This window comes from Panthera leo, chromosome A3, assembly GCF_018350215.1.
Source record: "Panthera leo isolate Ple1 chromosome A3, P.leo_Ple1_pat1.1, whole genome shotgun sequence".
Classification (NCBI taxonomy): Eukaryota; Metazoa; Chordata; class Mammalia; order Carnivora; family Felidae; genus Panthera; species Panthera leo.
In genome coordinates this window covers 90,015,120-90,029,257 of record NC_056681.1, presented here as the reverse complement: position 1 = coordinate 90,029,257, position 14,138 = coordinate 90,015,120, and the positions used below count along the sequence as shown (strand labels likewise).

Below are 14,138 nucleotides of genomic sequence, written 5' to 3'. Positions count from 1 at the left end.
CCATTCCTCCAGGGGCCTCACAGCACAGTGCACAGCTTTCCTCCAGCACCAGTCACAACCAAGTGCAGTTATTTATTTACACGGCGGTCTTCCCCACGTGGGCGGGGGCCCTGTCTTCCCCACTTTACTAGGCTCTGCACAGAGCTGGAATGTGCTGAGCTGACTTTCTAGGCAAGGAGGGAGGAGAGACAGGGGGTTGGGCACTGAAATGGAGATGCCACTCTCCTGGTTGACCTTCCCTTTGAGGTCCCCAAGGATCAGAGGGACACCTGCTCTCATGGGAGGGCAGGACCTGCTAGAACTAAACTACAGCTGAGTCTCAGCCAGCACATATCTTCCTCACCAGCCTGCAAGAGCCATTTGGACTGCTTGACCCCCACTCCCACCCCACTGCTAACTCAGTCCTACCCCACCCACAGGTCCTGGCCCACCCCCCAGCAGCCTGCAGATACTCTAGAATAGCCCAGAGTCCCAGAGGCAGTCCACCTGCTCCCATCCCATCTCTGTCCCACACTGGAATGCCAGGGCTCTAAGGAGTCACAAAGGTGCATGCTCCCAGCAGAGACACGCGCCATACCCCCACAATACAATCAACTATCTCCCATCTCTATTGGCCTTTCTACATTTTGGTCTTCTCAGGGACTAACCCAGAGGTACTTGGGACCCCTGGGGACTGAGGGTTCCTCCCCACTTTCTATCATGACCCCAGTCCCACTATACTCCCAGCAAGAGGAATGGGGCTACAGCCCTCCCCACTGGGGAGAGGCAGATGGATTCACTCACTCTCAGAACACACAAATTACCCAATACTAAGAATCTCAGGAACACGGATACCCACAGGCCGGAAACCACACTGATACACAAAGACTAGGGAATGGGGACACATCCAGACATAGATTCAGGAGCCTGTACAGGAACGTCAAACAAACATCAACTTCATTGTAGGGCCCCATACTTGGAACATGATGTATCATCTCTTACTTAATCCTCAAAACAAACCAGGGAAACAGGAGTTATTCATGCCCATTCTAAAGATAAGAAAAATCAGTTTACAGGATGGCCAAGCACCTTGCCTAAGGTCACACAGTGAGAGAATGACTGAGCAGGGCTCTTGCCACCCCTTCACTTGCAGTGATACAGTTGGGGCTGCTCTGTGTAGTTCTATGATTTTCGTATCAACTTACCTCTTCTAGAGTTGGCAGGAGGTAGACAGACTTCTCTGGCATAGCTGTGTCCTGAATGAGGTCATTCCCCACAAGGCTTTCCTTTAAAGCTCAGTTCAAGACCCACTTCCTCCAGGAAGCCTTCTAGGGTTACCCCAGTCCTCTGCCAGCTGACAGCACTTCTAATGTTTCTCATTTGACACTTGCTACCGATATTTCTCCCTCTGGGTGTCCTGCCTCCTCAACCAGAATGGTTGGAGTCGTGACTTCCCCAAGCCCCTGAGGGGTTTTGCGCACACTGAAGGCACCTGGAGTCAACTGTGGGGGAGTCACACCCTCGTTTCCTTCCCTCTCCATCACACAAAGGATCCTGCCAAAGAAACCCAATACTCCCTCCACCTTCAGAGCCTATGTTTGAAGTCCCCGGTGTCCACGCATCAATTTCCACCCAAGTAATTGCAGCCCATCACACACATCATCCCCTATATTTGAAACTCTTTGCGGTTGTCATGGGAACTGCCTTTGCCTTCATTCACTGATCAGGCCTCACAATTAGCTTTGGCAGCGGAAGTCTGTGTCAACAGCAATCACAAGGAAGAGGAGGAGGAGATGGAGTGTGCAGTGTGCGGAGGAGAAGGAGAGGAGGAGAAAAGGTGCTTCTGGAGATGCAGCGAAACAAACTGAACCCATGCACCCAGCAATGTCCGAGGGAATACTATCAGAACAGCCAACAACCCCACCACAAGTTTCCATACTAACAAACAGAATGCACCTGCCCCCTCCCCCACCCCAGCTAACAGGTAGCAGCTGTAGCTCTGCCCACACCCTGCCCGCCCTCCTAGATGCTTGTGAGAAAGTCTTGCAGTCTACGAGCCGCATCTGGGTTCCCCCACCCCAAATACAACAGCCTTGGGCCACCAAATGTTCCAGGATCCAGGCAAACAACACGGACCTTAAGAGGTGGTTGAGAGGTGGGACAGGAATGCCGAGTGGTTTAGAAACCTGTGGATAGCGCCCGTGGAAGACTTCCAAGAGGAATTAACACAAAGCGCGTCTTACCTTTCACCCGGAGGACCTGGGAACACCCTCAGGTGGCCCCTTGCTGTCTGTCCGCACCCTTCCACACCCTGCCACCAGCCATGAGCATTCAAGAAGCATCTCTACACACCTCAAGCTCAGGGACAATGCTCCCTTTCTCCCTTCCTCCTGGAAGCCCCCTTGTCCTTCACATATCGCTACACTGAAACTCTCAGAATCTGTCCCTTCCCCTCCCCACTGAGCCCAAAGGTAAGTAAGGCTCATCTCTGCCTTGGAGGCGTCCCTCTCTTATAGCCCTGATACACCGTACTGTAATTATTTGTTTCCATGCTTGTCTCCCTCCCCAGACTGTGAGCTCATTAAGGACGGAGTAAGCGCTACCTCCTCTTTACCCGCAGCTGAGGCTCCAAGCGCGCGCGTGCCTTGCGCACAGCCAGTCCCAGGCAATTCTCTGAATCAGGCTGGGAAGGCAGCTCGCAGGTCTACAAGTCAAAGCAGAGGACGTCCTGCCCATCCCCCCACCACTGAAAACTGTGGCCGATGCCAGAGAGAGGAATTGCCCTCCCCCTCGCACTGGGGACGCTGTGAGGCCCGGGACCAAGGAAACATTCTGGGAAGGTGCCTCTCCTCCTTGTCCTAGCACTTAGCTCTTCCCAACACCCCACTCCTTACTGGGGCATGAATCCTTACCCTTGAAGAGCAGAGCAATCAATAAAAAGAGAAAAGTCAAGAGCAAGCCGCTCAGGGTCCTTCCTGCACGAATGGCTCAGAAGTGGAACAGAATCTAGTCCAGTGCCTCAGTATTCGTTTTTGACCCGGCACCTCCACACCCTTCCTGAGGCTTCCTCTGGCAGTAATGAGGAGGGGTGGGGGCCTATGGGGCACAGTGCAGTCTGGCACATACCCCCAAATGACTCTGCCCACTATAATTTCCCTTCCATGTGGAAAATCCAGAATTGCTGCCCGACCAGCAGTGATAGGTACACTACTCTGTCCACGGACTCCCTGACGGGTATGGGGAGGTAGGGCATACTGCACTTGGCTCTTGTACAGGTCAGAGCCAGCAGTGCAGGAAGATCTTGTGCAACCTGAAGCAAGCAGGCAACCCCCAGACCTGGGGTCACCGGAAGGCCAGCCAGTCACCCTACAATGAGCTGCCTGCCCGCTTTCTTTTCTCCCTCCCTCAAAGACCAATACAAACTTAGGTTATCAGATTTCTTATGCAAATGCCAGGAGACAAGGCCACAGAGGGGTGTGTCCACTCCAGGTGTGCCAGCAGCCTCCACCCTGCACGGCCACACTCAGGTAGAGGCCCACGCAGCAGCCCTGAACGCCTCTCCCTGGAACAGCCAGCTGAGCTGCAGCACAGCTCAAGGAAGATGAAGAGGTGCCTTTCCTTTCTAACACCTCTCTTCCTGAGCATCTGCCCTCAACCCACAAGGGAGCTGCAAAGAAGTGATGGGAAGGAGGGCGTGGAAGTAGTGACAACTCCTGAGACCCCTGATGTGGTCTTCCAACTCGCCTGGTCCCCACACTGCCTTCTCCAGAATGAGAGGCTCAACGCTGAGAGGAGACAACAGGCTCAGGGCTAGATGTAAACATGGACAAGGTCCACCAAGGCCGCTGGTCAAGACTGTGGGCGTTAGAGACCACTTCTCCCTAGGGAGCTTCAGAGACAGCCTTTGATGGGGGAGCCCCACCACATTTCTATTGTTATTCTTTCCCCATGGCAGGTAAATAAAACATGGCCCATGCCCTCAAGGAGAAGCAATGAGCTTCAGCGTATGTTAGAAGCCAGGAAAAGCACTATTCATTTCCACACCCTTCACCACTTACCTTAGGGTGGGGACAGGGATCCCAATCCAAAATATCCTTCTGAGAGCAGACAACAGAAACCACGCTTTCCTCAACCCAGATACAGATTTCAGTGAGGGCTCAGAGATCACAGGGAAACTCCATGTTCAATAGAACTTCTCATAGTAATGGAAATATATCTTGTGCTGTCCCATACCCAAGACACTAGCCACTGAAAAGTAGCTAGTGCAACTGAGTTACTGAATTTAATGTTATTTCATTTTAATTAAAATTTAAACAGCCACACATGGCTAATGAATACTATACTGGACAGCTCAGGTAGGGCATATTTCTTAAATTTGGGGAGGCCATGAATACTACTGAGAATCTGCACAAAATCACTGACCCTCTCCCCTGAAGAAACACACCCCTCTACAGTCACATACCAATTGGCAGAAAGTTTCAGAAAGTTCACACTCTATTCCAACCTAGGTCTGCGATTAGGTCTGCGATTGTCTAGATCTTGACCAAAAACTTTTACGGCCTAAGAGAGGTGTTTCTTCTGCAATGTAGTTGTCTAAGGAATACAAAAACAGACCTGATGTTATACTCTACGGTCTTAGCAAGAGACACCAAACATAGAAGTCCCACCTGATACAGAAAGTCCTCATAAAACCCCTGCCAGTCAATACCCAGCCTCTACCCAGACGTGTACAGGTACAGGTACAGGAAATGCACTCCTCTCTCAGGCCTGGCTCTCCACTTCTGGAATAGCTGTAAATGTTACATGATTCTTTTGTCTTTTATCTCTTTTTTTTTTCCAGTTAAGTTCTATGCCCAAAGTAGGGCTTGAACTCATGACCCCGTGATCAAGAGTCATATGTTCCAACGACTGAGCCAGCAAGGCGCCCCTAGACGATTCTTTTTTTTCTAACATAGGTTCAATATCCCTGCTTATAACTTCCACGCACTTCCAAAAGTTCTGCACACCCCTCTACACATAGAAATTCACTCCCTCTTTCACATAAGACTTACCTTAGCATTCCTCATTTCCAAGCAGCAGAGCCATTTCCTTCAGTCATCCTGCATGTGGCCACTCTGACAGATCGAGATAGGCTGTCAACATCTCTTTTAGAGTTTCAGCTCTTCTTACTTGCTAGGAAACCAGGGTTCCTTGCTTGTGCACTTTCTCTTTTTAAACAAGCACAATACCCTAGATGTACCCTGATTACATTCCATCAAGTTTGGTTGGAGCCCATTGCTCTAAACTGCCCCAATCTCCTTAACCCCTTGTTCTACCATTCAACTTAATACCTGCACTGCCACCATAAGCACGCCACCCCACCCACCTATCTATCTGACACACCTACTACTCCCTACCTACATCTTCTGAAGACGGTACACATGCCTTCTCCTCCATAAGTCTCCAGACCCTCCCATAAGACCCAAGGTTCTATAAACACACGTCTCCTCTTCACAACCACCACCAACTACTACTCTCTCATGGGCTCCAAGATTCTGAGTCAGGCTGCTTAGCAGCAGACATCTTCTGAGAGCCCTTTCCTGACTATTCTAACACACACACACACACACACACACACACACACACACACACACACACAAACTTAAAGGGTTTTATTGATAACTCACTAGACTACAAAATAATGGGCACCAGAAGAACAAGAATAAACCTGAAGTAAATCTCAAGAGGATCTTGTCTCCCTGGCCTGCAGGTAAAGAAATGGATTAGTCATCTTCCTTATTCTTGTTGGCAACTGGAGTTCTCTACCTGTTCATCAAGACTGACTTCTGCCCCTTCTCCAACTCCATCCCCTTCTCCCAGTCACAGAGGCGCTGCAGATCAGCTCCTCAAACTCTCATGGACATACAAATCACCTGGGAATCTGGTAAAAGTACAGATTCTGATTCAGGAGGTCCTAGATAGGGCCCAAGACTCTGCATTTCTAACAAGCTCCCAGGCAATGTCCATGCTGCTGGTCCACTGATCAGCAAAGGAGGATGTATGGTCGTTCACATACTCTAAGACTCAGGCAAGCACTCTGCAGAAGAGCCCAGGTCGGTGCCCATAACCTCAGTCTCTCAACTGCATCAGAGAATTTCTACTCTAACTAAACACCAGATACACCTGGGGTGCCCCAGCCCAACTGGGTTCACCACAGACCAGTTAAATCAATCCCTGGGAGTGGGACCCAGGGGATCACAACGTGGAATCCCTGATCCACGTGGTTGATAAAAAGATTGAACGCGCAGTTACCCCAGTGCCCTCTCTTCAGGATGACTTTAAATCAAAAACCGACCCTCTGATCTGTCCAAGAAGCTGCAGGAGATACCATCATTTATTTGCAGAAATCCAGATTTATTAATTTGGCTGAACTGCTTTATAGAAAGCCAAAGGGACACCCCCACCTCCCAAGGCTCATCACTTGCCTTTCTAGTCTCCCAAACCATCTTTCTAATAATCTGCTCTAGAGCTGTCCAAAATTAACGTCAAGCTTATGTGTTTATCGTTTCCAAAATCTCTTTGAAAAATTGGACTTTTTGCCTGTCTCTGATCTTTTAGTCCTCTTTCAACCATCATAACTGCATAAAAATTGGCATTCTGTGAGCATATGTGAAGGTGTTCGGCAGGGAGTGAATGGCTCAGACTCAGGTTAAGGCAGCTGGCTGGCCCTCCTTTCCTAACCACACACGCTGCGGTCTTTCCCCAGCTCACTCCTCCCAACACGACAGGGGCCCAGTGGCTGCTCTCTGTCACCAGCTATGTACCCGAAGTTGTAAGCCTACACTTCCTTCTCATGCTCGCCGGGAATATATAAAAGACGTTTATTGTCTTGAGTATTTTCCACCAGCCTCAGCACATTCTGGCCACTGTACTTCCTGACACTCCTCTTAAGGGTCAGGCCACTCCTCAATCTGCCTTCCGTGACACACACCCCCTTTCCACATAAGGAGCATGGTCTTCCACCATCTGCGCTCACACAACAGCAGCCCATGTAGCCACACAGATGGCTCAGTTCTCCCAGAGTCCCATCACCTTCCTCCTTGGGGCACCATTCAGGACTGTTCTGTCAGCATTTCCTTTTCAAAGAGCAATCCCATCCTTCCAGCTAACTTCCCTTTTAGTCTATGGGCCTGGGGTTAAAAACTCTTTGCATTTGAAAGATGATTTCTGAAGTCTGTGGTAAATGCCGCTCCTTGCCCAGTCTTCACTCTGGCTTCACAAAGGGGGAAGATGGGGTTCCTTTCTCTAAAGAATTTCATCACTTCTATCTTACCAATTACTTCTCCCTTTTGCTGGTGGGAACTGGTGCCAGCCTGAAAGCATCCCTCCCCACAGCCTCTGTCTTCAGGAACACTGGACTACCGACAGGAAAGGCAAGAATCGGTAGATACTCTGGTATTGTTGAGAGATCCCCAATTTTGAGGTATCTTGTCTCAAAACGGCAATAGAGAGCTGTTTCAGCCACTAAATCCACTTGGCTGAGAGCTAGATGGTGTTTTCACACTATATATATTCCCATTTCTCTTCATTTTTCACCCACAATGTTCTCAGTCATGCTTCCAACCTTCCACACACGTTTTTCCAAACAGGGTTTGTTTGCTTTTTCCATAGTTATTCTCCTACCCATCCTATCAGGTGCTCACCCATGAGCAATTTCTCAGTCAGGCCCAAGAAGGCCCAAGAAGGCCCAAGACCACAGCAGCTCCTTGCTCCTGGGTGTCTAACCTCCTTCCTCAGCAGAGAGGCTGGCAAATTCTTCCCTCCTTCTGCCTGGCTCCATGGTTCTTTTATAAGCAAGCTAGTAGATGTCTTGAGATAAACACCTAATTTGTATTATATCTTTACAATTACGACTTAGAGATGAATGCACAATCATTTATGTGTGAAGGTACCACACTGTTTCTGTTTCTTCACCCGTCTCCACCCCCGCAGAGTTGAGGCTAATTCCCAGCCATCTTCCCTAGATGTTCTAGGAATGTGTTGTCACTGCCTTTTGATTACCTACTATGTGCCAGACACTATGCATATTTTAATCTCCATTAATCCTCACAACAACCCTGCAGAGAAAAGTTGCCCCATCTGACAAATGAGAAACCAACGCTCAAGACAGTAAGCAGCACAAGGCTTACTTTGGGGTCTGAGGCCTACTTTGTCTCCATCCCCACCACGTCCTATCTTCTAATTAGACATCTTCTTTGTGCTACAAGCCACCACTCAGGTGAAAAGAATGTGAAGTCTAACAGTCTCAGACATCAGCCTAGGATCTAAATTCTTCCTGCCACTAGAAAGGAAGACCACGGTACAGGAATAAACCACTTGAAGGTGTTTACCTCACTTTTGGTCCCAGAGAAGCAGTCACCTGGTTCTGGTGGGAGGGCCCTTCCCTGGGAACTGTTTCTAGTCTTAAAATGCTGAACTTCTTTTCTGAGTGAAGGGGCTCCACAGCACCTCCCCCTTCACACACACGCTGCAAAAAAGAGTGAGGAGCAGAGAAATCCAAGATAACGTTCCCCCTTACAGAATGACACAAAGCAGTTGTCAGCTCAAAAAAGCAGGGGGAGGTGGAGACAGGCTGGAGGGAAAAGGTGCCTAGAAGAGGAAATGCCAGGGAGCAGGGATGCAAGGAGATGGACTGGTTCTGAGGAGACTCCTGGATGCTGTGTCTTGTCCCACCTGAAGAATCGGGGCCAAATTCTAAAGTCCTATACCTGAGCCGGGGAAAAAAAAAAAACCCACTCTGATGCCAGTAACATGTCTCCCCTTTTCCCAACCTCCCCAGTCCTGGGACTCTCCTGTGACATGGTGACATGGCTGCTCTGATCTACTGGTTAAGGTCCCAGCAGTCCCCCTGGGGCTGGTTCTCTTGGACTCACTCAGGCAGAGCCTCTCGGGGCGTTTCTTGGCTCCGCGACTACGCCAGAGATACATTCATTAAATGCAGTGTAGCCTGGACAGTGGTTCCCCTGCTTTCGGCTTTCACGGACCAATAAAAAAAGTTGTGGATGTAGACACTAGTTACCATTTTATATTTTACCAAGTAAAGATTTAAAAAAAAAATAGATTTACTTTCTACCAACACCTTCGAATTGTAAAAGATACTGCATTTTGAGCATCAGTTAGAAAGGCCCTATCCTTAAAACAAGTCAAAAATAGTTTTAAGAAAAAAGTTCACTTCATTGTCCCCTTTCCACGGTTTCTCTAGAAACCAAAGAACTTTGTTGCGGGCCAGCGCTGGTCTATACACCAGTGTGTAGTCCTTCTGTCTTGGGACACCACGGGCCACCAGCCACAGACCCTGGTGGCTGAGATGGGCAGCCATCACCGACGAGCTCTACATGGATATGGATCTCTCAGCAGGGCTGTGTCTAAGCCTCAGCCAACCCAGATCCCTGTATCTTAACCATGATCACCAAGCAGCCCAGGTCAGCAGCTTATGCAGGAGGATGACAGGACACTGGCCTCTCTCCCTGCCCCTTTCACTCAGATGTGCACATCAGTGCCATAAGAAAATCTTAAACACAGTTCACCATGTCCTCTAGTTCCAGGAACACCCAGTTCAGAAAGCTCAGCCCCCCTACTCCTCGGGTTTGATCACGGGAAGAGTGGAGTGAAACAAAGAGGGTGGCAAGATGGGATGGACGCCTCAAGGAAGCAAGCAGAGGAACCAAGCTTTAAAAGTAGACCGAACAACTCTTCCTTACTCCAAAACACCAGATCTCATGCCCAGGAGTGAAGTCTACCCCTGCTCTTCCCCTGCTCCCTTTCAGAAGTGACCCACAGGGCCCTGGGCCAGCAGGATGCCAACTCCCCACAACACCAGCAACATACAGGGACCAGACACTGTTTCCCAGCTGGGGGGGGTGGGTGAGGGGGAGCTGCACATGTGATCCAGATGTCTGCTTTCATCAGAGACCAGGGAAACAGAGCACAGAGTCTGTGGTCCTGGGCCGCTATATGCAGCTTCCACAGGGAGTGGACAAGAGAAAGTGAAAAGGGGCAGAAGACATCCCAGCAACACCCACTTCCCTGCCCCCAACACTTGGAGCTCTCTTCCCAGCCACAGGACCACAGCCCCACCAAGCTCACGGCACAGCTGGGCGCTCAGCGGACAGGGAAATCCCGAGCGCCAGCCGCCAGCCCATCGAAGCCACAGGTGCCCTAGCCCTCAGAAGCGCGGCGGCTCCCAGCCCAGCTGGAAAGGGCTTCAAAGGCCATCAAGCACAACCCCTCCATTTCCCCGGGGAGAAGACAACCCCGGAGAGGGGGCCTGAGTTGTCTGAGCCCTTGGACAAATCAGTGGCGGAGCACAGGAGCCCTACAGACAGCGCAGGCCTCCGGCTCTGTCCAGCGCCAGTTCCGCTGCCTGGAGCGACCTCAAGCCGCTACACCGCTCTCCCGAGCTGCTCAACTTCGCTCGGCCCTACTTCTGCCAACTCTGCGCTATGGAGGCTGCCACCAACCTCGTGCTGGCAGCCAGCCACCAGAATAGAAGGGAACGATGGCCAGTGCAGGGTCACTACCTCTCTGCTTCCCCCTTTCATTTCGTCCCCACTCCTCCTTTCCTCCCTCCATCCCCCTATTCCAAATGAAGGCAGTACTCTTCCCCGGGCTGGACAGTGTCTCAAAAGCACATCATTCATTCATTCAATTAGTATCTGAGTGCCGACTACACATCAAGGAACTGAGCCAGGTCCTGAGAACACAGAGATAAAGAAAAGTCTTAGACCCCAAGAAGTCCTCAGTCCAGTAGGGAAACCCAAATCATGGGTTGTCATTAAATTTCAAGTTCTAATAGGCTCTCCTGCTTTCTGAAAAAAACGGTGGTACTCGAGAAAAGGTTTAGGAAAAACAAAACATCCCATTCATCAGGGCAGCACAAAAGCACCCTGTCACTCCAAATCTTTCTTTCCAAATCCACCCCTTACCTGACACCATCACTCCCATGCCACCCAAGCATTGGTGTGACCTTGAAATACATCTGAGGCTTCAAGTAGGACACACACACACACACACACACACACACACACAAAACAACTTCTAGAAATAAGGCTGGGTATGTCCTCCATCAAATGCAAACATCAGAGAGGAGCGTGCTAGCTGGAGACCCCTGCTCCGTGGTTACTCTCTTACAAACTGTCAGCAAGACAGCTCCCACACACGGCCCCAGTGAAAGTTAGGCCAAAAGGATCAGAATGGTAGACTGGGCTTAACCGTCTTCAGCAAGACCCTGTGAGGACAGCACCCTCACGGCAAGGGCAGGGTAGCCAAACAAGGGCCAGCTTACCTCCTTGAGAAGCCCCACTTTTTTCTTCAGCACCTCACACTTGCGCAGTTTGCAGATCTGGTGCGTGCGGCGGTTGGTGCAGCTGGTGCAAGCCCCGCAGTTTTCCAGCCGCCGGCACGGCTCACAAGTACCACACCGTTTTCGTTTCTTTCGCCCATCTCCACCCCCTCGGAGTTGGGGTTCACTCCCGGCCATGGGGAGCCCAGGTCCCTGGAAACCCCCTACCATCACCTGGCCCTGAGGGAAGTCATAAAGACCTGGCAGGTCCGGTTGGACTGCCAGGGGCACCTGAAACTGGCTCATGACGCTGCCAGAGGTAGGGGCATAGGTGCCAGAGTAAAGCCACGGTCCAGCTTCCTGCCTGCCTGCAAAGGCCACCACCAGGTCCTTCTTTCCTAAAACAGTCAAGAGTGTACGCGGGTGAAGGCAAGTAGCTCCAGACTCCAGGATGGGCGCCTCTTCTCAACCCCTCTTCACCTCCTCTGCAGCAGTCTGATAGGGCTCAGCTGGGGGCCACTCTCCCAACTGCTGGGGCCCAGGATCTGGGGCAGGACACCAGCAGCGGTCCCCAGAGAAGGGATCATCTTGACTGGGTGGGTTCTTCACCCTCACCCACCCTGGACCCAGGCATGAGGTGAGCAGGTGAGTGTGTGGTGGGGGCTGGGCAGGGTGAGGAGTTTCTCCTCCCGGTAATTGTCCTCTGGGGTCAGGATGATGGAGAAGGCAGCGCTGCCTAAAAGAGAGACAGAAAGAGGAAGCGCATCACTTGAGGCTCAGGGACAACTTTCACATGTTACCTCTTCCTGCTTCTGGAAGGAGAGAAAATGGGGGAAGAGAAAGGGCTTGCTCAAATGAAGTCCTGCCAGAACCTCTGGCAGGGCGCACCAGCACCCGCTCCCTGCCTGGGGGAGGAGGCCTAGCGCCTGATGGGGTGCTGAGGGAACCTGCTCAACGAATTTAAAGGGGTGGTCAAGGTGAGATGTCTAATAAAGTTGTCCTCTGCCCCACCCCCACGGGCTTGGGAGAGTTTCACCAAAATTCCCACACACACCCCTCACTGGAGGTCGCTAGGGCCTCCCCAAGGGAGCAGAGCTTTCAAAATAAAGTTTGCTGAGAGCTTCACTCGGCGGGGCTGCCCGAGCGCCCCCGGCACGGAAGCGGCCTGGACAGGGGCGCGCCCGGGGTAGCCCGCGCCGGCCGCCCCGCCGCGCCCCCCGCCCGCCGGCCAGACTGGGGAGTGCGGCCCGCTCCGACGAGGGGGCGCGGGGAGGGGGGCGCGCTCCAGCTCGGGCCGGGCCGCGCGCGCGCCGCCGCTCGGGCTCCTTTGTTCTGGGGCCTCGGCCGCTCGGCTCTGGCGGCTCCGCAGCCCCCGCCCCGCCCCGCCGCCCCCGCCCGGCTCCGCTACACTGTGACCCGTAGCACCCCCGCCCCGTCCCCCGCAACAAAGTAGCGGCCCCCCCGGCCGGCCCCCGGGCCGTCCCCTCCCCCATTCCCCCACACCCCCCCCCCCCGGGCCGGGCCCCCCACGCCTCCCCTCCCCCACCCCGGAGCCGGAAAGGCACCGACTGCACCGACCTGCCCGCCGCCTCCGGGGCGGAGCGCACAAAGGGGCAAAGTTTCCCGGCCCGCGCTGCCGCCGCCACCACCGTCGCGGCCGCCGCCGCCGCCTGGGGCGCCCGCCTCACGGAGCGCCTGGCCGGGCCGAGCTGGGCGCGCGGAGCCCCCCGCCCGGGCCGAGGAGGGGACGGCGCAGGAGGAAGGAAGAGGCAGCGGCGGCCGCGGCGGCAGCAGCAGCAATGAAGGCGTCCGCGGGACTCCCCGCCCCCCGCGCGCCGCGGCACGTGCTCGCCCGGGGACTCCCCCGCCCGGGAGGGCGCGCACGTGCGGCCCCGCCGAGCCCCGCCGGCCCCGCCGCCCCCTCCACCGGGCCGGGGGCTGCGCGAGGGGGGAGTTCCCGCGGAGGGGGAGGGGACGGAGCGAGCAGCCTGCGAGCGGGTGGCGGCCGGGCCCGGCTCGGCCGCCGCGCCTTTGCACCTGCAGTACCTCCCCACCCCCGCGTCGGCCCTCCCAGGACCCTGCCGCCCCCTTCAGGCTAGTGGCCCCCGCCCTCCCGCGCTTCTGCAGCCCAGGCGGGCCGCACGGGGTGGGGCACGCGGACCTCCTAGCCTAGGCCCTCGGCCGAGCCGGCCCCGGTGTCCCCACTTCCTGCCGCTCCCTGCGGGCCCGAGAGGTCTGGGACGGCCCCGGAGCCCCCGGGGGCCCTGAGCTCCGGGCCTGACTGACCCCCCTCTCCCTGCTGCCGCTCGCTCATTCCGAGGCAGGACAATGGGGGACGTCGCGCGTTTGCGTACCGAGTCAGCCTGGCCGGCAAGGAAAGGGTACCCGGGGGCAGAGGCTGCGGGCCGGCTACGGGACACCCTCGCAGGGGTCACGGCCGAGCGCCGTACTCAGGCGGACCCCAGGGCCCTGCCATCGCAAGCCTCCCCCGCGCCGCGCTCGGCTCTTTCGCGTCGAAAACAAAGACTAATCCGATACCCCCGCCCTGCCTCCCAGAGGAGGGGGAACGGGCGCGTCGCGGAGGGTAACGGAGGAGGACAGCGTTCAGGAGGGGCTCGGAGAGCCTATGAAGGGGGCCGTGGTGCAACCAAGCCCCATTACCCGGTGCAGACACTTTGAGAAGTCACCCCGGGCTATTTTCCAGGCAGGGGACAAGGGACAAGGCACAAGAATATTTCCAAGTTGCCAAACTGCCCGTTCACTCTGCTGCTTTTTTTTTTTTTTCCCCTCACCTGTTGTGCAGGCCAAGTTGAAATTCCAGGTTAGATTAATTCAGCTC

At 53.9% G+C, this 14,138-nt stretch overlaps 1 protein-coding gene across 2 annotated transcripts in view; it reads right to left on the bottom strand.

Annotated features, from left to right (window-relative positions):
- TET3 (tet methylcytosine dioxygenase 3) overlaps positions 1 to 13,071 on the bottom strand; it is a 105,070-nt gene extending 91,999 nt beyond the window's left edge. Inside the window, exons 1-2 of one of the 2 annotated variants that reach the window (XM_042932742.1) lie at positions 12,878 to 13,071; positions 11,303 to 12,035 (exon numbers count right to left, since the gene is read on the bottom strand). In XM_042932742.1, coding sequence (XP_042788676.1) covers positions 11,303 to 11,605 — 303 coding nt within the window. In that variant the 5' untranslated portion in view covers positions 11,606 to 12,035; positions 12,878 to 13,071. Of the gene's footprint in view, positions 1 to 4,441; positions 4,845 to 11,302; positions 12,036 to 12,877 lie in introns of those variants that run through there. The other variant, XM_042932744.1, reaches the window with a different exon arrangement.
- Positions 13,072 to 14,138: the final 1,067 nt, after the last annotated feature.